Raw genomic sequence first — 24470 nt, 5'->3', positions numbered from 1 at the left:
CCAGAATCCTGCAGGCAGCCTCAGCCTTCGCGAAGCAATGACGTTAATGACGAAAAACACACAACCGCAAGCAGGAAACTTTGACAACGGCCGGTTCCTCCCCGCGGGAAATCTGCCGTTACCCCGCGCGGCCACACAGAAACAAACCCCAGATTTCACCCACCGGAGCTGCCCGGCCCCATCGCCTCCGTCTCCAGCGCGACGTGGGGACGCGGGGGGGAAGCCGCCCCGCGGTCAGGAATCCCGTTCGGCGGAGGCGCGGGCCGAGGGGCGCCGGCCGCCGCCTCCCGCCGCCCGGCCCCGCGGGGAGGGCAGGCCGCGGCCCCCACAACCCAGAGCCCCCTCTCCTGCCGCCCCCTCTTCGCCGCCGGCTCCGCTCACCTGTCCAGCGTCTCCGTGCTGGCCTGCCGCGACCCGGCCCCCGCCGCCGCGGGCCCCGCCGCCCGCACGGCTCGCCGGTTCACGACGCCGCCGCCCTCCACCGCCGGCCCAGGCGCCGCCGCCGCCCGCTCCATGTTTCCGGCCGCCGGCGGGACTGGCTGTCCCGCCGGGGTGGCGGACTCCCGCCCCTCCGCGGCGGCCCCTTCCCAGGCCCGGCCCGGCCCTGCCGCCTCAGCCCGGCCCGCTGGGGCCCCGGCGGCGGCCGAGAGCTGTCACCTGGCGGCGGGGCTTACCCACAGGCCCCCGCGCCGCCGGGAGGGCGGGCAGCGGCCCCGCGCGGCGGGGGAAGGCCCGGCCGCCGGCGGCCGGGGGCTGAGGGGGGAGCCGCTTGCGGGGCCGGCGGGCACGCCGTGGGGCCAGGCCCCTCAGGCCTCAGCAGTCAGGGAAACGCGCATTAAAACGTCTTCCAGAGGCAAAGGGTTTAAAACCGACATCTTTATTTTTTTTCCCCTCACACACGTACACGGCAGGCGGATGGTGTACTCCCCCCCCGCTTGACAGTAACACCCAGCTCCAGAGCGGGCCTGCAGTATCCAACGCTAGTATTTACGGAGCAGCAAGGAGTACAGGAGGAGATTGGGGGTCAGTTATGAAAACCTTTTTTTCCTCAAGCATGACACTAAATGCACACTGCGAGACAAAAAACTGAACTCAAGGCAGAGTTTACATCAAAAGGAGGTAGTACGCGAATCATTCCTAGGGTATACCCATTACAGTGATGCTGGGGTAGACAAGGCATAAGCAAAGAAAGAAGGCATTCAACAAATAAACTTTCTAAATAAGTAACTGAAGCCCAGCACAAAAACTGGGTTAGTTTCTGGGGTCCATGGAAGTAAGAATACAGAAAGAAGAAAACTAAAATAGCATTCCAAGATGTACTGGATATTTGTACTGGATATTGGGCAGTTATAGCTGCTGATGTTGGCATCCGAGCCCTGCTTTTTCTCCCCTCCTGGAGAAGGCACTCACGGCCCCAAACACTCCTTCACCACCTCAAAGGTCTCCCCAGGTTTGCCCTCGGCTGTGACGGCCGCAGCGGGGAACAGACCACGCAGGGGACTCTGCGTGCCGTGCACTGCCCAAGGACAGCCCAGATCACGCATTCAAGTGGAGAGGAGAAAAGTTTTCTGTTAACATTGATCAGTTTGTACACCTAACTTCACAACAACTTTAAAGTAGTATTTTCCAGAAAGTATTGGATTAAAAACACCTCTACGTTTGCCCAATATTGCCGTGTAAAAATAGAATTAAAACAAGCAACTTATCTGTTGACTTGAAAAAAAATCCAAGCCTGCACGGAGCTATGTTAGAGAGCTTCAAAGACTGCGATTTGACTGAACCAGTAATACGAAGAATGGCATATATGTAATGAAGTAAGTGCAAAAAGATCCTTTCCATTATATTACACTTTCCCAAATGCAATATGTTATCATGTAGTGTTTACACAGTAAAAACTATTAGATTTTCTGAACTTCTCCACACTGCTCAGAGATGTCACCAATGCGTTCAATTCAAATACAGAAACTTTAAATATTCTAATAAAAATAGCTTTTTTAATAAACCACAAGTAAGTAGAAGGCAAATATACCAGAGTATGCATAGCTTTCAAAGTGTAAAGTACATCATATGAGCAATTGAGTATCCTTCTTCATTTATCTGATGCAATGCATCTTATTTTTACCTTAACAAGTCAAGATTTTGGGACAATGTTGTTATTTTGCAAAGACACACTGAAGAACATTGACAGGAGAATGAAATTTAGAGGACAAAAATAAGTCTTATAAATCATGTGTATTTAGAACACACATGCTGTATGCTCCGAGCTTCCCTGAAAAAAAAATAGTGCAATTCAGTGTATATACTGAATTCAAGCAAGAGGCGGTATACTTTTATTCCTTTGAAAAAATACTGTTCTAAAAATATTCAGATGTCCTCTAAACATTGACTTATTTTATGGAACTATAGCTTTAAATTTAGTTTTTATATGCAAAATATTTACACTTTATAAACCTGCAGAATTTCTAATAAACTATATTATATATACTTACATAAAACTTAATTTATATATAATCCTATTATATCTTGCAAATCAAAACTCACCACATGTACAATAATTTACAACGACAGAAGCCTCAAGCATCAAAGCATCACCTTTAAAATAATTTTAGATAGAGTCCTCAACAGATTCTGAATTGCAGTATTTCCTGGATTGCCTGAATATCATTAAACTTCTGAGAATATACAAAATTTTTATTAAATATCGAGTAGTAAGGTTTGTGCCATCATAAGAAATACTTGCAACTGTTTAAAAAATTCCTGAAAAGAACAAATTAAAGGTTTACAGTAAGCCTGAAGGCTGAAGGCTGAAGCCTATGAAGGCTTGAAACCAGAGTTCACTGGAAGGTTCAATGTGAGCGCACAAATTATATGCAAATCTTGTATACTAAAGTCCCTTAAATACTTAAGAATAAATTTGTTGAACAAAAGTTAAATTAAATGGTAAGCTATAAATGTACAAGTTTTTAGTAGTATTTGTAACTGAAAAATTTTGCCTAATTTGGTATAAAAAGCTCCTTTAAACAGGCACATTTAGTTTTAGAAGACAAACACAAGTTTTAATACTACAGCCACTGCTGGATATTTAAGCAATGTCTCTGTGGGTCTGTTTTTAATTATATAAACCTTCTTTAAAACCATTTTATTCTGTATTAATCCAAATAACCAATATTGCCAACAGCAATAATTTGTAATATACTTCAGTGCTGAACAGTTAACCAAAACAGGACTTCTCAGAATCCAGTACAGTTGTCTTTTTTTTAAAAAAAAAAAGAAAAATACCAAATTACAATAAAAAAATAGATTTTTCTTTTATTTTGATATCTACTGAGCTATTTGAACTTTTTAATTAGAAGCATATCAGTGAAATCCCTTCCATAGTTTTGTTCATTTTGAAAAAGCAAAATTTTGAATTCTCAGGTAACCAGAAAATTTCAACACCCCTCTGAAATCTTACAATAGAATTTATTTTTTGTCTCATGAACTCCATAAATGTATTCCTAACAGGAATACACACATACCTAATTTTACAGTGTGAATATTCCTATTACCATTAATGTGTTTATTCATGACATGTAAGACTGAGCATGGATCTCCTTAAAGGAACATGACCAACATGACCTACAATGTAATAAATTAAAGCGCTCTTATGAAAACAATAAATCAATTTCATTCCAATTGTACCAGACTTTCAAAAATAACTCTTAAAGCCCTCCATAACTAGAAGTTGATTAATAATGTTCCCAGTCCACAGGTTCTGAAAGGCACATAATTGAAGAGTTGGTTTTGTTTGTTTTGAAGTCCTCCTCAAATGAAGACAGTCTAAAATAATTTGTTAGGACAGTCTAATATAAGGCATTAAAATATTCCTCTTTATGCTATAGCTCTATGTTAAGCACCACTTGCTATTACAGTATAGAAAGAAGCCAACACGTTCTTCAAAAATGTGTTTGTACTTGGGACATCATTTGTGAGGGAGATGCTGATGAGGCTGATGAATTGGATATCTTAGAATTATTTGTGATCTGTAGTTCTTCAAGTCTCCTCATATAATCATCACGCAATGCAAGGAGCTCCATGTAACGCTGCTCCACTGGATTTGGCTGCTAGAAAGAGATCTATGTTAGTCTTGTCACTTTAGTCCAACTACTTCTACACAGTTAGGCTGCTGCAGTATTTGCGTTTTCCTGGCATTACTCAGTATTTTTAGTTTCCAACATACGTTAACAAGTTGTAGCTAAATAAAAATATTTATTTCTATAATGCAAGAGCCCTCTGCCTTCCAGGTGTTCTCATCCAAAGAAAATCTGTACACAAAACAGTTCTTCCTACCCCAATAAAATCAGCCAGCACTTCCTGGAGCACAGGGATTTTATTTTCTTACTCTCTAATATTGTGTGGAAGACAGGTGTGAACACCTTGTCCAAAGCTTTTCTCTTCTTGACTTATTAAAAGGTTTTAGATTCCAGGTCAGATGTCTCATCATCTTCCCTAAAAACAGTGTTTAGCCAGACTGACTATTTTAGCTACACCAATCAGATTAAGATGAAATCCATGTCTTCAGATTAAATAACTTTCCTTACTGATAAAATTTACTTCAGTTTTTAATAGTAAATTTGCAGCTTTGTGTATATAAACAAATGAAATTAAATGCAAAACTTTAATAGTGAATTCTGTAAGTTAACTTGAATGTGTTTAAAGCCAACTGCCCCAGCTTTCAGGAGATTACTCACAGAAAAAGCATTTTAACTGTTTCCATTTTAAGCCTAGTGTCCTTTTTCAGATAGAGTAATGAAACACATGGAAAAGAAGTATTACAAATGTTCAAGGCAGCTACAAAGCCTAAAGTTATCTTCAGCTGTGGAGAAGTTGCTACTGGTTTCACAGTTAAGTGCTGGTAATTAAAAGCTATTAGCAGTGCAGTTTCAGGAGTAAATGTAAACGCCTCACCAGTTCAACACCAGCAGAACCAGCACTCTTATGTGCAGCACTTACTATGCACCCCAGATGAGGCCGGCAATGAATGTTGAGGCAGCTGTGGAAGTTGGATCAATGACTGAACGTAGTTACTAAGATGATTAGAGACACAAGGCTAATGATGTTGCTAGGGCTAGTGACAGACCAGACTCTTCATTAGACTGAAGTCTGATGCGGAACGTGCTTCTAAGTAATGGCACTAAGAAAAGTCATCAAAAACTGGTTCGGCCACACATGCACTGTTCAGTTGCGTAAGTCAAGACAAAAGTGTAAATTTCACATGCAGCAAAAAAATGCGTTGCATTTTGTATATAAAACTGGTGAAAATGAGGGACAAGCAGCAGCAGCATAGAAGATTATCACATAGGTTTGCATTTCTAATAAGAAACTCCTGCCAAAAACCTTTCCTGAATAATGGCAAAGCGCATTTTTAAGTAGATTTACAGCTCATTTGCATGCCCTATAATCCTTCACTTTCTAAAATAAATCTTTGGGTTCAGCTTTTGCAAAATGCCCTCATCTTTCACAGCAAGCAACAAAAGCTTTAAAACTAGAACTTCAAATTGAAACTGGCAACATACTTGTACAAAAATACAGCAAACCGTCTGGCTTTCTTGCAGCCTCTAAAGTGTTGTAAATAAAACAGGAGATCAGCTGCGGAAAAGGAAGTGCATTGCTTGAAAGCTCCTGTTTCATTCCAGAGGCTGGACTGTGAAGACTGCCTCTGTCAAAGAAACTGCTCCTCTAGCTTCTCCTACTCAAAACTCCACAGCTTGTTAAGAAGGACAAATAAATCACTGTACTCTATCCTTACATGCTACATTGCTGAGATTTCTAGAAAGATTGTAACAAACATTGAGTGTCCATATATTAAACATTAAAAGCACAGAACTGAACTATGGGTAATTTGATTAAAAGCTTTTCTGGGCTTCCAATCTGATCCACTTGTATAATTTTCACTAACAGCTTTCATCCAACAGTTACACAGCGTAAACAATGTTGGGTCAAAATTACATAAAAATAAAATCTTACCACAAGCCATCAATACAGATAGCAGTTTTGAAAGAGAAAGGGCTGAAAGGGTCATCTTAATTTGTAAAAGACTTCATACACTCTCTCAGAAAAAGAAGAAAGACTAAGCACATGCAACTAAGCGTGTTTGTGATGCTAATGCCCTAACTCTTCAGGGATCACTAAGCCCTATTTCTAAGCCTTGCCATTCATCCTTTAGTAGCATCAAATGCCCTTAAAAAATGCTCCCCCAGCCCTGTCCCTAAGAAAAGGGGCTAGAAAGAGCTAGAGGATGACTTGATACTAAGCAGTGAAATAAGCTCAGTGTTGAGAAGAGCTGAGTAAAAAAAAAAAAAAAAAAAAACAAAAAAACCCCCCACCTGAATAATCATTTTCATCTTTTTTTCTCCATCTTTACGAATATAATATTAAAAACCTGAACAGATTACAGACACTATTCTACAAATCAGTTATGACACAAAATCCTATTTCTGAAATCTAAAAGCATTTTGTAATTATAGAGAATTTACTTACTTGTTGCCGAATTCTTGGGTTCCACCTGATGTAGTAATTGACCCAGAGCTCTAAATGCCGCATACTGGCTACTGGATAGAGTGCTCGATTTAGCTCTTTAGTATAAAAAGGATTGGTGTATTTAGATTTTTCACTGTTTACCAAAGACCATAATGATAGTGTCTTCTCAGTCACTTTCTAAAATGAAATTGAAATAAGAGCAGTGAATATCTGCACAAAATGAGGAAACCCGTCACAGAAGCCATGGTTACATTCTAAAATTAATACACTTCTGATTTACTTAGAAGCACAATAAGTTCCTGTATTAGAAATATTCCAAAACCAGTGCTTGACAAGTATTTTAGTGACTGCATAGTCGTTAAGCTACCAAACCCAAGGAATTTACCATGCAACTATTCTACAAGAATAAAGCCAGATCAAAAAACACTGTCACTCAAGGAATATAACCAAATACAATACAACCAAAACTTTTTGTAATCATCAAGAGTCAAGACAGCAATACAATTAAAAATCAGCGCTTTGACTAACCTCTTTTTCTCTAAGAGCCTCACTGTTGTATAAGAAAGTACCAAACCGGCAACTGTACAAGTGATCCAGGATTGTAATCAAGAACTGCTCATTGAATTCAAAGGCTGTAGGAAACTAATAACAGAAAAGACAAATTTATTCTTTACATCATAAAAGCAGGGAGAGATGCACATGCCCTGTTACGAGGCTAAAGGTGGCATTTCAAAGCCTGACTATATCTACAAGTAATTTTTAAGATAATAATTTCATGTACTTTATAGCAGAGTATAGTCACTGAAAAGAACCATCCTTAAAATGTTCTAACCGTCTTTAATTTCTGAAAAGAAAAATAAACTACAGAATGATTACAGTTACATTTTTACTAGCAAGACAGAATAAGATATCCATAATACACTTTATAGTGCAGCACCATACAAGAAAAGAAGGGTTTAGGCCCTAATCCTCGACCCTAAACGGACTAAATTTGCTGCTTTATTTCATTAATTATTGAAAACACGTTTAAAATCACAGCATTCAACAGCTCCCAAGCTTCCTTTTCAAGCTTTCACAAAACAACATTTGTCCCTGTAGTTAAGGGACAGCTTCACAAAAATGGTGAAATGAAACAACAGAGCCTATTAAGCTATTTGAATGCAATTCCTGTAAAAGCGTTCTGCTGGGTCACATCTCTCAAGATGTTTCTGAGAAGCCTGTACCCAAGAGACACCAGCCTCGCATGCACAGCCAATGCCATATCAAGCAACATAACCACAGCCTGCAGACCACTTTTTGAAATAGGGTAGAGAGATGGTATTGTGTAAAAGTAAATACACTCTTTTTGACTACAGAGTCAGAGCAGAAGGATATGCTGTCCTCTTCAAATATATTTTTTTTTTTAAATAAAGATCTAGGTTTTTAATTCAGTAATCTCTTAACAAAGTTGTCTTCTGAAGAATGATATAACATACCTGTTTAGACATCTGCCACACACAATCAATAAACTGGAGAAAGATGGGCGATCTGTCTGCATCAGCGTGATTTTTATCACCGTGGCCTATTCTCTGAAATGAAGCAATACAGCCTGCTGTTAACCAAAACAGTCTATCTTATGGCCAATAGACATTGTGTCATGTTTTGCACTAGAATATTAGTGCTTCTGTAACAGAGCAACCTGTTCTTATGATTTCAAAAATCAGTTATTTCACCAAGGAGGAGAGATTCAGATATACAGAAATACTGCAAAGGTGTTCCAGAGATGTCTGAGAAAAATTCCAAAGTGATAATTGGTCCTGTTATAAAAACTGGCTAGTTATTGGACAGGCAGAACTGTTAAAGCATCCATTACTTTGCAAATAATCAAGACATATCTTGAACCAAATTTACGTAGTAAGTTTGTCAAAAGCCAAGTTATATGCTTTGTCTTCCTTTGTAATTTAAGCCACTGGGCCGACTTAGATCATCAAACTACCCATACAGATTCTTCTCTTCCCCCTCCACACTCAAACCTGAAGGTTCACCCTGAGGTAGACAGTGAACAGGAGCAAGCTTAAAGAAATGTTCATGTTCTTGACAGAAAATTAATGCACATTTTTAAAATTTGGGTGAGCTGCTTATTCTGAGGAGACCAAAGTAACAATTGAAGGAATTATCCACACAGACAAAAAGCAGGTTTGGTAAAAGCTGTTTCCTTCCTTTGCACATTTGATAGCTGAGAACAGGTAAGAGATTCAGGGAAAAGAGATTCTATTAACTTTGTAATTCTGCTTGAATATACTTGCCTGGAGGAGACATGAAGAGCATGTACATTGAACTAAGATGTTGTTTATCTGCCTATAAGATAGCAGGCTTAATGTCTTAAGCACGTGAAAAAAAGATAAAACCAGCACACTACTCTCTACAATGATTTGCGAGATAGTTTAGAATAATAGAATTGAATGGCAGGAAACCGAGGGAGATGAGGGATTGTAGCCGAACTCAGTCAGCAGTAGTAAATGACTAGAAAAGCACTATAGGGAAGACAAACGAATTAGACCCCTTGCTTTCCAGTTTTAATTGTTAAAAATATACGGTATCTGTTAACAGAGTCATACATGTGACCAGTGAAGAGCAAAAGTCCTTCCACTTTCACTACAGTTAGCAGTTTTAGGACGTCTGAGTATCTTCCATCTATAAGTATGTCTCATGTTTCTTATAGTAGAATACATTATTAGAATGACATTCCACATAGTGCACTATCCAGATGATAAAATAGCTTGCTAACTTCACTATACATAGAAAAGTTGGGGTAGGGAACTCCTTTTTAACAAGGAAACTGATTATGTTGACATATAAATTATTATGACAGAAAATATGGAGAGGAACTATTAAGTAGTCTACTGTGTAGTTATTTGTTATTAAAACATCCGAATTGCAATCCTGGTAACATGAAAACATGCAGCTTGCTCTAACCCAGACAACGTAAGAAACACCCTACTCTTCTCCAACTCCCCACTCACGGAAAGGCGTAACAACCAGCATTTCAGAGATGAGGTTCAGGAAATGGTAACTGCACTGAAGTGCCTCGTCCCCACTATTAAAACTCACAGTTCTATCAAATAATTACCAAACTAAAACAGAGTGATCAGAATACTTTCTGCTTGTATTACCAGCTTTTATTCTACAGAACATTCCAGAAAAGGACTATCTTCACTATAAGGTAAACAACCTTATCAAAATATACCGTACTTGCAGAAAACAGCAGATGGCTAAAGGAGAGTGGCTTCAACCGTTTCCAAAGATTATTACTTGAGTGAGCAAGTTGGGAAAATAAAATAGTAGTTTAAGCAAGAGCAAGCTATTTAAATATCACCCTTATTGCTGTGACATTGTCAGAGATGGACTCAGTGGACTGAGCGAGTCACCTGGAAGGGGTATCAAAGTCCTGCCTCACTAATAGGAGAAAAACATTATCTGTTGAGAGAGAACAAACTCCTTTGATTACTCCAAAATGCATGTCTTCATGAAAAGAATCATAGATTATTCAGATTTATTCATAATGGTGAAGGACATACAGATCTCTCTCTTTAAGCTTTGTGTTAAACCATAACATATGCGCCAGGCTACAAGTCTCCTAGTGACACAATCTAATTTTATCTGCATCATGACTATAATGTTTTTTTAAAATACAAAATAAAATACAAGAATAAAAAGGCAAGCCAGTGTTTTTCTGTGGCTGTACCAAGACAGAATACTTCAAAGGTTTATAAAACACATCACTACTAGAAGACTACAGGTAAGTACACAAAACTACAGCAGATATCATTCACAACAATCAAAACGCAAATCTCCTAAACCTCAAAGCACCTTTAGAATATCAGATCAAAGACTACCGCACCCTACAAGCACACTTAAAGGGTGAAGTGATTCATGCTGAGTAGCTCTATGTGAATTTCCAAATGACTGAGACACTCTTGCAAAATGGGCATGAAATGCACACATAGGCATATTCTTCCATTCCTTGATTTTTCCAGATTGCCTATTTTCCCAATGTTAGCAATATTAGGTAATATCTTTACAATATTCCACTAGGGACAAATTGTGCAAATAGCTTCTACTGAAGGTGTGGAAGCTTCTTACTGTGAATTACAAGGTTCAGCATCAACAAGTAACACTGTTGCAAAGCTCCCAACTTATGTTTTATAATTACGTATCCCAGCACATTCTCCCTGGCAACCTACTCTGCTTCTCCAGGTTCCTCCCATGGATTTCCTGGTTAAATGGGTAGCTGCCAAATTTAAGAGAAGTTCCACAAAGACTCTAAAAAGTTTCCTAACACAAACACCCTTGACTTCGCATTATACACAGGTAGAATATTAAGGAAACACTAAGAACTATAGACAATTTCTACTTAACCTTTTAAGCATCCAGAAGAAGACAACTGAAGAGAACTAGAGCCCCCATTACCAGTGACAAGTTTAGAACATGTGGGAAGAAGCATTCAAAACATCACGTCAAAGAGATTGGCCAGAGTCATACATCTGCCTCTCACAACACTCAAAACAGTCCAAAGGGAGGGTGAGGGAGTAGCCTCATGTCCCAACCTTATTTGATCATCTTCTGAAAAGTTTGGGAGGACGCTATTTTTCTGCCTTCCCATTTTCTTTGCACAGCAACCACAGTAACCCTAGAAATTCTACATTTTTAAAATGTTTTAAAGGACAAAATATGGAATCATAGAATCATATGAGTTCTCAGAGAAGAATAGCAAAAAAATATTAACCAAATAGGTCCAAAACCAAAAGCTCTGCTCAGGTTTACCTGGAAATGTTTTAAATCAGAATTCCAAAATAATGAAAAGAATTATCAAACCTTGACACAGTGAGTAGTTTAACATTAAAAGCTTTTAAAAATGTTAATGTTGCACGGTCCTTGGGATTATCTTCCAACTCTTACCGACGAAAATTTGTGTCCAAAGCTTATCCACTCTTTTTGCACCAGAACTTCAAAGCCTTCAATTGTCCTGTAGTAGCTGTCGAGCATCAGCATGGCCAGCGACGTTAGCTGTGCTGTGCGGTCCCAACCATCACTGCAGTGAACCACCACCGAGCTCCTTCCCGAGGACACCTTGTCTGCCACCTGAATAGCTCCTGTCAAGACAAGCTTGCAAAGAGGGACAGACACCAAACAAGGCAGAAGATTGAGAAAAAAAAAAAATTGATTTCTTTGTATCTACATGGTATCTAAATTGATACTGTTTCCATTAAAAGACCTAAAGAGGATGGCATAGTTAATTGGAAAAGAATTTTCTGGGAGATCAAGTAAATTTCGTGTATAAAAATAGAGAAACAGATTGGTTCCCTAATCCCTTAGTAAGATCTAATTCATCTCACAGTAAATTCTTAAAAAATGGGGCAGAAAATAGTAACCTTGATAAACTGAAGAACATAAGCAGCTTTTTAAAGAAAGAGAGGATTTACCATAGGAAATACTCCCTAAAAATTCTATATTTCATTTGGCTCTTTTCTTTGAACTAAATTACTGAAGTATCTCAGTTGTTGGAAAAGGAATTGGTACCCTTCCAGTATGCTTATTTTCCAAATATTAATTTAAAATGAATTTTTTATTAAGTAGGATTCATTACATAATACTCTAAATACTTTTTGCACAGCTGTACCTAAGGCAAAAAGCTCAAAGGTCAAGTAGTAAGAACACTGGTGAATTACCAGTTTAAGTATTTTGTTTGTGCTACAAGATGAAAATTACAAAAATTTACAAATAAATTTACAAGATTTACAAAATCGTATTTCACAAAAATCACATACATACTGACAACTGAAGTAATTACTAATCTTTCACAATAACAGTTATCTGTAGTCCTGTATTGCTAGAAACCAAAATAAATCGGTTCTCACACATGTGAAGACAATCAGACTAACACTGCATTCCTCTATTAAAGACTGACATTTGACTTGAGGCAGACAATAAACAATGAATTTCACCTACTGCTGCTTAGTAATGATATCTCATAACATACTCTGAGAGTAGTTCGCAAAAAGCCAACACTCAGCGATGCTGTTTTTGTAGTCCAGATAGATTGATGTGTTCCACATCAGGCCTATCTCAAAGTCTAGCACAGAAAGCAAGTCTGATAACAGTTGTCCAAATCTGTTGTATTTCAAACAAACAGCAAAAAGTTACCTTTATATGTTCTAACCAATGTGTTGATTCCAGACTTGACAACCAGTGTGATTCTTCCACATTAGGATAAACAATGTCCTTCAACTTCTTCAAAGATTCCCGCATGACATGAATATTATGAATGTCCAAGAAGAAAAGTTCTGCATTGGGATATGCATCTTCACCTTCATATCCTCCCCCAGTTGCCTACAAACGAGATCCAAAATTAACTTCACAGTCATATATACACTGTTGCAGCATCTTTTCACCAGAGCAAGAAGGGACTGAATTTTATTTATACTTTATTTTGTAGTTGGGCAATATACAATTTCAGTTGCTTGTTTAAAACATCAGCCTCGGACACAAGCTTTGGAGAGGTAAAAGCTGGAGAGTAATATTCAGGGGCTTTCCTTTGTCCAAAAGGACAAAGTATATTAAGTATAGCATATGGCCAGAAAGACATTCAAGCTGCTCCAGCCAGCCTCGTTCCTTTCAAAACCTCAAGAGAGTAACCATGTAAGGGAAAATTAATTATTTTAGATTAACACTTAAAGGTTGTTTGTACTGTTGGGCCTGGAGACCTTTGAATAGGATTGAACTAGCCAGGTAAGGGACAGTGGGCAGTATCACATCAGTCAGGACTCAGACTGCTTTGAGAATAAAATGACCATTTGTACCTTTCCCATTATGTTTGAGATTCATGATGGAAATAGCTTTTCCTTGACCAGCTGACATTACAGTGTCAATATTTTTTCTTCATTTAAGTTCACTTTTCCCACCAAGGATTAAACAAACTCATGATTCTGAATACAAGAGAAATCAACTTACTTCCCAGACAGATTATAAAGGTCAAATTAAAGCGTACAGTACATCACACAAACAAGCAATTACTCATAACATACTAGATCACCACTTCCAGGGAATAAAGTTGCTCATCTATTTGTTTCTGTACCAACTAGAACAAAATTCAGTCAAAAGGAGTTGTCTGTTTCTTTACACCACTAATTCAAAAGAAAGCAAATCTTTGTATCAGTGCAAACTTGCTACCAAAAAAATAGTTAAATCTTTGTGTTTAAATTGTCTAGTTATTTACTACTAAAATTTGAACTGATATTTAAATAGATAAAAATGATAAAATATTTGACCAAGTAAAATTAAATTCAGTTCAGTTAAGAATAAGCTACGTTTCATTTAAGAATTAAGTTCAAGAACCTTAGATTCTGCTTCTAAGAAGAAAATTACTAGTAACATTAAAGTTTACTTTGAAGTAATTTTTCTAACGTTAAATTTTATTGCTGAAGCCTAAACATGTATTTAAATTGTTAAGAAATCAAAGAGCCACATAAGTAGAAAGTCTGTTCTACTGCTGCTCTCTCTAAACATTTGATCACCACCACAGCAGAGGATGTGCCTGGTCACAAATGGAAGTGGAAAACCACACGTATTTTAGGACACAGTACTGCTGATGAGGTTTTCTAAAGATAGCTGCAAAATCACAGCATTTCCTACAGACAGCAAAAACATGCCATGCCATGAATTGTGATAAATTTTGCCTTAATAAGCTATTACAGCCACCAACCACACACCAGACAACAACCTGAAGCAGGGTATAGCCTTTCCCCGTTAGTACCAGCAGCATTTCTGGACAGTAGCACAGTGTCTCTGTGCTCTCTGACCCCTTCCTCAGATGCGGGGGTACCCTCAGAGCTGCCAGGCTCTGCGCTAAACGAAGTGATGATTGTATTTTTCTCCTTCCTTTGAGTATTATGAAGTCCTGGTGAGGAATGATTGTAATTTTAGCATCAGGGCTGCTGCAACTCCTACTGACTGTGGGGTCTTGACCTATGTACAAAGAACACAGGAATGCACGAGTAGCATAGCCCAAGATTTTGCTTATACTAATCTTCACAGCTGTTCAAGAAAACTTTTTTCAGTGCTGATCAACACTGGCTTGCACTCTGTATGTCACTGTCCCTCAGACCCAGAAACATACCCTATCGCTTTTACTGCTATGATTATTTTGTATTTAGACATACCAGGAGTTAATTAAAACATATGGGTGAAATACACAGACCATTTAAAAAAGCTGAAAACTGTGCTTCATACTTCAATAAGTATGTGTGTATAATACATCTTTGAAACAACCAGAGTAAAAATTTGAGTTTGCCCAAGAACTGGGAAATAGTTGTTAATGTAAGAATTGGCATTCCTTCCACGAGGCAAACAAAAGGATTACGTTTTTTGTTCAACCATAAAAATTCAGTGCGCAGAGAATAATGCAATTTGTAGAGTAAAATGCAAGCGATTGGGGCAGACCCTCGAAATACAAACCATCAGATTAAAACCTAGCCAAACAGCCCCTAGGATAGAGTGTCTGAGGGAGTGTATGTTATACACAGAAAAGCACCTTATCTCTTGCTTAAATAAACTACATTCTCTGTTACAGAGAAGAGGACTGTAAAGGTACAGATGTGTGTGTTTAAGTTACACAAAGCAAAACATTAACATTACTGTCCCTCTTGAATTCTAAAGCAACTTAAGGTTTGTTACATATAAACCTTCTAGAGGCAAACAAGTTTTAATATTTCATATTCCTCTGGGCACAAACATTGAAGAGGTCTCATTCCACTAAATTAGTGTTCATTTTGTGCCAAAAAACTTTCAGAAGCTAGAATTCCTTCTCCCCCAGACAAGCACACTGTTTCACTACGATCTCAAACCCTCTTGAGATCGTATCTCTCGTGCTCTTTGGTGTGCAGACACGCAACTTCACTCCTGAGAAAGAGTAAAGAGTGCGTCCATTTCTGCTTGACGTTCAGTGGGTAAGGGACTACCCTAGACATGGAGGGAGTGAAGTTGGTACATTCTCATATGAAGAAAGAGTTAAACTTGTGTCCTTCACTGCCTCTCCCTAACTAGGCTTTTCATACAAACATGGAGCACATCCAGCCTGCTGTGTGCCAAATACGCCACTGACACACCGTGACTGGCATTATCGGAGTATGCCTCAACGATCTGGTCCTCACCAGAGTTGAGGGGGGGACAAGGGAAATCAAGGCACAGGGACACCTTTTCTTCTTGAAAGGTTGGACCAGATGATCTTTCCAGGTCCCTTCCAAACTGGGCTGTTCTGTGATTCTGATTCCATTTAGGCTTTCATCGCAGAAGAAATGGTCACTCTGTCAGATGAAAACACTACTTCTATTACTGCACTTACCAACTACAGGCACCTAGGGAAGAATAGGTACCTAGGTATCCAAGATCCTACCCATGCTGCTGTTCAGAGTACAAACCCCAAATTAACTTCTTCATCACTTTATTTACTGGATGCCTGGAGAGGTCTGAAGTGGTTCATGTAATGGTTTGGAAGAACCAAAGGATGCCTATCAGTAGGCTTGGCTGTACGTATACAGCCTTTCCAGGACAGAATTTTCACAGAGGATATGAAGCAGAGCTGTGGCTTGCCCAGAGGTGGCACGTCATTCCAGCAGAGGACATGCTCTACAGCTCTGCCTATATTTACCTCACAGTGCAGAGTGTAGTCATATCTGATTTCAGTCCCATGCTAAGATCTGTGCTTGACTGATAACAGACAGGGTAAAGCGTGTCTGGAAATCCACATGTGGTCCTGAAACCCTGCTTATGATCTACTTCAGGCACTCATGTCATTTCATGGCCTTAAGCCTCAGTATTTGGTTATGTAAATATGTATTTTTTTATGTAAATTTATCTACATTAAGATTACTACTGTTCCCAAAAACCTCCTCACAGAAAACTTCAAGTTGAGTCTCCTCCCCATGCACCTCCACCCGTAAGACTATTAAGCATCTGTTTACCTTGTTTGCAACTGCATTGACATTGGGCCTAGCATCATAGATGGTCAGTTTTGAGATTTGCCCGTTAGCCTCCCTGATGATGTCAAGATATCTTTCATCATCTTTATTCCTCTTGCCACTCATTCCAACAAGGGGTTGACTGCAGCGCATAATAACAGCTTGAGTCTCTGGATGAATCCATGACAGAACCTAAATACATGTCAAGAACACATTAGAAGAAATACATTTTATTAAAAAACATAATTTAAATGTTAGAGTTACATTCTTTAAAAAAAGATATGAAAATTAACACTTTTTGTTATATTTCTCCAAAAGATAATCCCCAGACATCTCAACTGCTTCACTTTAGTCTCAAAAAATTTAATAATAATAATAATCTTTGAAAGAGTTCATTCTTTTACATATTGAAATTACGCTCTACCTGTATAACCCAGTGTATTTTAATATTTTCCTACACCTCTTAGGTTGCACAAATAATTCTGAAAAGCAAACTGGAAACAAGCATAGAAATGCCTGCTGAAACTAAGAAACAATTCAGAAGAATGGACTCATTACAGAAACGATGACTAAGATGCTCCAATTCTACAAGAACAACTTTTCCCTTTTTTTGGATAAAAAAGGAAAGTTGAACCTTTCTGCAGTATGTTTCCCTTTCCAATCTTTAAAGTACATTTTGTTCCTCAGCCCTCTTTATAGAGGAGGCACTGGAGCAGAGTGCACACTGCCTTTGTTGTTGTTCTGAGCCACGGGGGACTTACCACAAACAAGAGATAGTGAGCTGCCTGGGGAACAGACTACAGCACAAGAGATTAAAGATAAACATCCCAAGAAGCAGGTAAAAACTCCAACTTCATCATTGAAAAATATTAAGAAATGGTATTCTCACCCAGTCTGAAACTTATGGGTTACAGAGTTAAAAAAATAAATCCTCAGAAAGTATTCACTCCTGAAATACAACCCTTAGTTTTAGACGTAGAAACGAGAGCTGTCAGTGTGTGTGCGGGTGAGTATGATGGGTTATTTCCTGACAAGACTGAAGTTACTATTACAAGGAAATGACTCTCACTGTACAGGCACACAAAAGCCCTGTCATGAATTTTGAGATGACAGAGAAGATACAGCTATGTTACAAGAACTATATGCACACGCTACATATTTGCCATATATATTTTATACACATTATATATTATACATATACATGTGTGTGTATATAGTAAATTTATAATCATAGGCCTAGCCTGTCAGTAAATACTAATAAATACTTATCATACTGAGTTTTGCGTGTTGTAAATTAACTGAGATTCAAGGCAGCTTTTTGATACTAAGAATCTAGCACCTCTCCCAAGTTTGCCAAATTGAAATATTAGTTAAAACAGATTGTATTGTGACATAAATTACTATTTTCTATAGTGCTGAAAAGAGCCGACACATAAAAATTCTCTTACCTCAAAGAATTTTAGTTACAGAAATAGAGCCAAAGAGTCAAATGAGTTTATCTTAAATTGCACAACCCAATCGAAAGGTTAAAAAACCCAAGAATTCACTACAGAGACTATGCATGAGGTCTTATTTTAGGGCTGACTATTGAAACACGCTTAAATGCCATGCGGTTTGCTTACAGGAGGATAACATTTGCTATCACTTTTTATGTGCATCCAACAATAGTCAAACAAACTAGTACAGATGGCAGTCTAAGGCTCGTACTTCATTAAGAAAAGGGAATCTGCAACGCTGGCAGTTGTTAGAAAACGCAAGTTAAAACCAGCAAAGTTGGAACGGGTGATTGTTGTGGGGGAAAAACGGAAATGTGGCTTGGCGAAGACACTAGTTTCAAGCAGTAAAAACCACCAGCCAATCAAAACTATTTTGCTGTAACCATTTCCAAAAAAAGCATCCTCTGTGTCGTGTTCAGCAAAAAGTTGTTTGGATGCGTACTTAAATGTAGCCACACTATAAGGTAACTTTCATCACGATACTCACCGGGATTCTATTTCGGGACCTAAAGGCAGCAACTTTCTTGAGATCATCATCTGTTGCATTATATGGCACTACTAAGAGCGATGGATACGTGTCACACAGTCCGTAATGTTCATTAACAAAAGTCACTCGCCACCGTTCATTAGGCAGTCCCTAAAATGTAACACAAAGTTTTTCACTGTATTTTTGGCTGTACAAATAGTAATTCTGCTCCCAAATTTTACATAACATTATGGCCACATGGTGGCAACAACCTACCAATTTAACCTAACTACAGTCCTGGCTCAAAACAATAGAAGAAAAAAAGATTACAAGACCACACAAAACAGCTCCTTGCTGATGGATTCACAGCCTTAAACAACTGCATAGCTATCTCGTATACTCTTACATACACAATTCTATTCTTGCAACAAGTTTCAAAACAACGATTAAAACTAGTAGATGTATTTCTTTAACTGTAGGATTGAGGAAAGAAAATTGCCTTCTCTTCTGCCTCAAAGCTCTGCCTGCTGAAAAGAGACTATCCTCCTGAGAAGATAGGAGGAGGAAGTATCATCTCAGCCTTTCTTCCCTGTAGCCTGATACTACCTTCAGGTTAAAAATAAGATCCAGGGTAGGTTTCTTACTGAGAAACAACAGCTTTTAGTTGCAGTCTGCTCAGTAAGGTATTTCACAAAGAGAAGCCAGGAAGTTGAGAAAGCCTGATAAGCCCTCCACAGTCACGCACACACAGTGGGGTTTGTGTGGGTGTTTGTACTTTGCCTTTTTTGGGTCTTGGGCTTCTAAACCTTGAATGAAAAAAACATGGAGGGGAAAAAAAAATCCACGGAAGTCCTTATTGTTTGTTATTTAATTCTTTTTTAAAAGTTATATTTAAAGCAAAAATAAATTGTCTAAAAGACATTTTAAAATTAAATATATCATCCTCTTTCATTGACATTTTTCAAAAATCACCTAGAAAGCAAGGTAGAATACTGACAGACATACAAATAACTTTTGTAAAGCAACGCTGCTTCTAAAATAAGATGCTTTTTTTTTTTTTTTTTTTTTCCCACTTCAGGAAGAAGGAGACCAAATCAAATTTATATTTAGGACACTGTAGTTCTGTAGTTACACGTTTGGCACATTCTCCCTGCCCCCTGCTCACTTAACAGTGGCACATTGTAAGAAGTATCAGTAAGTTACTTCAAAAAGCAAAAACTACCTTCCTATAACATTCTAATTTTTTAAAGGTTCCAGTGCTTGCTTTCTTTTCTTTACTTTTTTCAAGTTTCATTTCCATCTTCCCCCATTCTCAGCTCCACTCCCCCAAAAGGGCTGATAAGAGAAATGTACAAACAATAATTTTGCTGTGTAAGTTGTCAGAGGTGAAAGCACCCAGCAACTGCAACTTCAATAACTCACTTGTCTCCTGTATTCGGACATTGGAGTGTACACCATCCATCCATTTTCAGAAAACTTTTCTTCATTTAAAAATGCAAAAAAAAGCTGTAGGATGTAAAAGAAGCTTATTACAAACTCACTGAAAGTGGCAAAAATGAGGGTTCATCGTCAGTTATATGCTAACGTCCACCACAAAACAGGACTGACTTTTCCATGCCAACCCCATTCTCTCCATCTAAATCTGATATTTATAAGACTGTAAAGCAAAGGTCAAGAAGTAATAAACAATACAGATCTGCTTATGACATAATGAAAGTGTGACAACAGTTAAAACAAGAAGTGGCAAAGTAATAAAAATCACAAAGCTTAAACTGCTGGAATTTTTTACTGTCAGGCGGTTAAAATATTTTAGAATAGTTTATATTGGTTTATTTACCATATTTCATAACCTCACCAAATAAACTACTGTCTTCTCACCCAAATTTCTCCACTAGGTACAGCTTCAATTACTACATAAAATATTAGATGCTAAATTGAAAGTGGAAAAGAGTTTTAATTGCTATTCATAGCATTAGGAAGCAGTCTTCTTTCTGTACCCCTTCCTCAATTGATCCTTACTAATAGAAATCAGGTTTACTGTAAAACTCCATGAAAATTAAAGTTACAATTAAAAATGAAACAAAGTATGTTGTTAGCAGGTTATACTACCTACTTTTCTATTGTTTTGTTGCTTACTCTCGAGAATCATTTATACAAGACAGCATCCTCACCCAGGATTCTGACAACTTCCTCATACCTTTTCGCTTCCTTCTCCTTTCAACCAGCTCCAAGTGGGCTGTATTACCTAACTAACCTCTTTTTTCCGTGGTTTTTTACAGTTTATGATGAAAGCAAAAGTAATGTTTATTTTAGCAATCTCCTTCATAGAGAAAATTGATTTTGGTGGCTTACGAATTCTTCGGATGCCAACTGGAGCATGAAACTAAGCTGTTTCAAAAAAAAAAAAAAAAAAGGCAGAAGAGAATGTGTTGTCCTGAGCTAACTGAGCAACAGCAGCCAGAGCAGAAAGCATTCAAGAGCCCATCAGAGCTCATTCGTAACAAAAAACCCGAGTCCCCTAGCTATTCAAAGACATTAAAAGAAGAAATTGAATGCTAAACTGAACATCCCAAATCTACATCATTTTCACAAGCATAGACCTGAACTAAGCACAAATGCAGAAAACCTGGCAAGCAAGAAAAAACATACTCATGGCTCTAAGGTGCCACGATTAGCTCTACAGAGGTAAGGCCATGCTGAATTCCTAAGTGCACCATAGGCCCCATGGAGGTTGCTTTAGATCTTAGGAAAGCAGACGCTAATGGCTCAAGGCAATTCTGTTCAGCCTAATAAATTACAATGGTTTAAACAGTAAACAGCTCTAATCAAAACACAAAATTGAATCCCTCCAAAAGGATGAGTTTTTTTCCTCATGTATTTCAAATAAACAAGTATTTTAAAAGGACCTCACTGTTACCACTAGTTTTAGAAACTCAGATTTTAAATTAAATCAGTATTTTAGACAAAGTACATTCATTGGCAAGTTTGCAGAAGTAAAAAATGCATTCCCAATTTGTGTTTTCTCAATGTTTTCACCATTTTTAAAAGGGTAGGCCTTCAGTGTAAGTAAATATTACAGATTCCTTTGACTAAGTAAACTACTATCAAGTGGGATGGAGGGAGAGATGAAGACTGGAAAAGGAATAAGGTGGACACCAACTGCATCAAAAAAAACCCCAATCTATCAGAAGTAGATGCAAGTATCAGAAGCGGAAAAACTGGAAAAGGTTGGCTGTTTGTTTTAACTGCAAACCAGGAATAAAGCAAAACAGGAATAACACTATCTAAAGCACTAGATGCAACTGATTTGCTGAACTATTAATAAATAGCTACACACAAGAACCATCCCCTCCTCCCCAAAGGAATTTGCCATATCCTGAAGAGCAACTATGCTAAGAATTCACCAAGGAACCAAAGACACAAAGGAGAATCTTGTAACAGGAGGAAACAGAAACACTGGAATCCTAACAGATCACTTAAAAGATGTCTCAAAGGCAGGAATATGTTATTTATTTAAGCTGCTACTTACTGCAAGTTTCCTAGTGAGAACTTAGAAATTACCCAGCTTAGGCCTTGATAAGTAAAATACATGAGTTTATTACAGGGCACTGTCATAGCTGTTACACAGAAAAATTTACAAAAAAAAAAAAAAAGAAGGTGATGCTCCAAACTAGAAATGAACAAATGCAGCTATGCTGCTCATGTCACCCACAAAATAATCCACAGACATCAGATGGAAAAGTGTGTTTTGTTTTCACATTTAAGAAAAAACAGGGTTACATTTACTATGTATGAGGAGGGGATAGACAGAATCCTTTCCAAAAGAACATTGTCCTACCAGGTACAGCATGTTTCATTTCACACACTTAGCTACAGCAGCTTTACCACAGCAGCTACAAATGCTTTCAAGTCACACAACCCACAACTATTAAAGCTGACAGTTAAGCTTCACCAGTTCTGTTGACATTCCAGGTAGTGCAAATTCTTCCTGTATTGCTCAAGAAAAGAATCACTTGTAGCATGGATTAACCAGCAAATATCTGAAGACTAGCAAATGATGGAACACTACAATGAACGCACAGAATCACAGAATCACAGAATCTTAGTGGTTGGAAGGGACCTTTGAGATCATCGAGTCCAACCACATTAAAAAAAAAAAAAAAAAAAAAAAACAAAAAAACACACAAACAAACAAAAAAACACAACACAAAACCAAACAAACAACAACACCCCCCCCCCAAAAAAAAAAAAAAAAAAAAAAAAAAAAAAGCAAGCAGCATCCATCAACTAAACCCCACACACAATACCCCACCACAAACCAACAATCCCGGGCACTAGATCATGCCCTGAAGAGCCACGTCTACACGTTTCTTAAATACCTCCAGGGATGGTGACTCCACCACCTCCCTGGGCAGGCTGTTCCAGTGCTTGACCACTCTCTCAGTAAAGTAATTCTTCCTAATATCTAATCTAAACCTCCCCTGCCGCAACTTCAGACCATTTCCTCTGGTCCTGTCGTTATTCCCTTGGGAGAAGAGGCCAACCCCCGCCTCTCTACAGTTTCCTTTCAGGTAGTTGTAGAGGGCAATGAGGTCTCCCCTCAGCCTCCTCTTCTCCAAACTAAACATGCCCAGTTCCCTCAGCCTCCCCTCATAGGACTTGTTCTCCAGACCCCTCACCAGCTTGGTGGCTCTCCTCTGGACACGCTCCAGCACTTCAATGTCTTTCCTGTAGTGAGGGGCCCAAAACTGAACACAGTACTCGAGGTGAGGCCTCACCAGTGCCGAGTACAGAGGCACGATGACTTCCCTGCTCCTGCTGGCCACGCTATTCCTGATACAGGCCAGGATGCCGTTGGCCTTCTTGGCCACCTGGGCACACTGCTGGCTCATGTTAAGCCGGCTGTCCACTAACACTCCCAGGTCCTTTTCTGCCAGGCAGCTTTCCAGCCACTCTTCCCCAAGCCTGTAGCGTTGCTTGGGGTTGTTGTGGCCGAAATGCAGAACCCGGCACTTGGCCTTATTAAACCTCATCCCATTGGCCTTGGCCCATTGGTCCAACCTGTCCAGGTCCCTCTGTAGAGCCTGCCGACCCTCAAGCAGATCAACGCTCCCACCTAGTTTGGTGTCATCCGCAAACTTACTGAGGGTGCACTCAATCCCCTTATCTAGATCATCAATGAAGATATTGAACAAGACTGGCCCCAAAACTGAGCCCTGAGGGACACCACTGATGACCGGCCGCCAACCAGATTTTGCTCCATTAATCACAACTCGCTGAGCACGGCCATCCAGCCAGTTTTTTATCCAGCGGAGGGTACACTTGTCTATGCCATGATTCTCCAGTTTCTCCAGGAGAATGCCGTGAGGGACGGTGTCAAAGGCCTTACCAAAGTCCAGGTAGACAACGTCCACAGCCTTCCCCTCATCGAGAAAGCGGGTCACATGGTCATAGAAAGAGATCAAGTTGGTCAGGCAGGACCTCCCTCTCATAAACCCATGCTGGCTGGCCCTGATCCCTTGGCTGCCCTGCACATGCCTTGCACACATGTATGGAGCAAAGTTTGGACTCAGATCTTTGTATGAGCTATTTAGAGAAAAACTCTTCAAATATACTCCAACAAGAATAGCATTTAAAAATGAACACTACCTAAAAACCTGAAGACTAAAAATTATTTTTCTTCTGCAAGAGTTGACTAAATTATACCAAAAATGTATATACACACGTTTATATGTGCACACTGCGTACAGACTATACACTTAATCTGGTTACTACTAAAGGTCTTACTTTACTTAACTAAAGTAAACTTAACTTCCTTACAAAAGATACTAAAGATCTGAAGCCCACCCCTACCACCTCCAACAGCCTTTCACTTCAGAGTTGAAATATCAAGTCATGAAATATTCTATGAAGATGGCCTGAACTTTAGTCCGGGCTAAATGCTACAGTCTGAAATACAGCACTATCCCCACCCTACCTTAGGCCCATCTGTCA

The 24470-nt window shown here is 39.0% G+C and overlaps 2 protein-coding genes across 10 annotated transcripts in view; both read right to left on the bottom strand.

The window, feature by feature from the left end:
* The window catches only part of MTMR1 (myotubularin related protein 1), a 38725-nt gene extending 38210 nt beyond the window's left edge, over positions 1-515 (bottom strand). For 3 of the 6 annotated variants that reach the window (XM_074148282.1, XM_074148281.1, XM_074148283.1), the window contains exon 1: positions 382-515. In XM_074148282.1, coding sequence (XP_074004383.1) covers positions 382-515 — 134 coding nt within the window. The remainder of the gene's footprint in view (positions 1-381) is intronic. The other 3 variants (XM_074148285.1, XM_074148284.1, XM_074148286.1) reach the window with 1 other exon arrangement.
* Positions 516-864: 349 nt separating this feature from the next.
* The window catches only part of MTM1 (myotubularin 1), a 46335-nt gene continuing 22729 nt past the window's right edge, over positions 865-24470 (bottom strand). For 3 of the 4 annotated variants that reach the window (XM_074148237.1, XM_074148238.1, XM_074148240.1), the window contains 9 exons: positions 19899-19982; positions 18498-18647; positions 16518-16706; positions 12703-12888; positions 11458-11664; positions 7995-8087; positions 7048-7161; positions 6520-6696; positions 865-4103 (listed from right to left, as the gene is read on the bottom strand). In XM_074148237.1, coding sequence (XP_074004338.1) covers positions 3936-4103; positions 6520-6696; positions 7048-7161; positions 7995-8087; positions 11458-11664; positions 12703-12888; positions 16518-16706; positions 18498-18647; positions 19899-19982 — 1368 coding nt within the window. In that variant the 3' untranslated portion in view covers positions 865-3935. The remainder of the gene's footprint in view (positions 4104-6519; positions 6697-7047; positions 7162-7994; positions 8088-11457; positions 11665-12702; positions 12889-16517; positions 16707-18497; positions 18648-19898; positions 19983-24470) is intronic. The other variant, XM_074148239.1, reaches the window with a different exon arrangement.

This window comes from Numenius arquata, chromosome 5 (genome assembly GCF_964106895.1).
Source record: "Numenius arquata chromosome 5, bNumArq3.hap1.1, whole genome shotgun sequence".
Taxonomy (NCBI): Eukaryota; Metazoa; Chordata; class Aves; order Charadriiformes; family Scolopacidae; genus Numenius; species Numenius arquata.
This window is presented reverse-complemented; position numbering and strand designations above follow the sequence as displayed.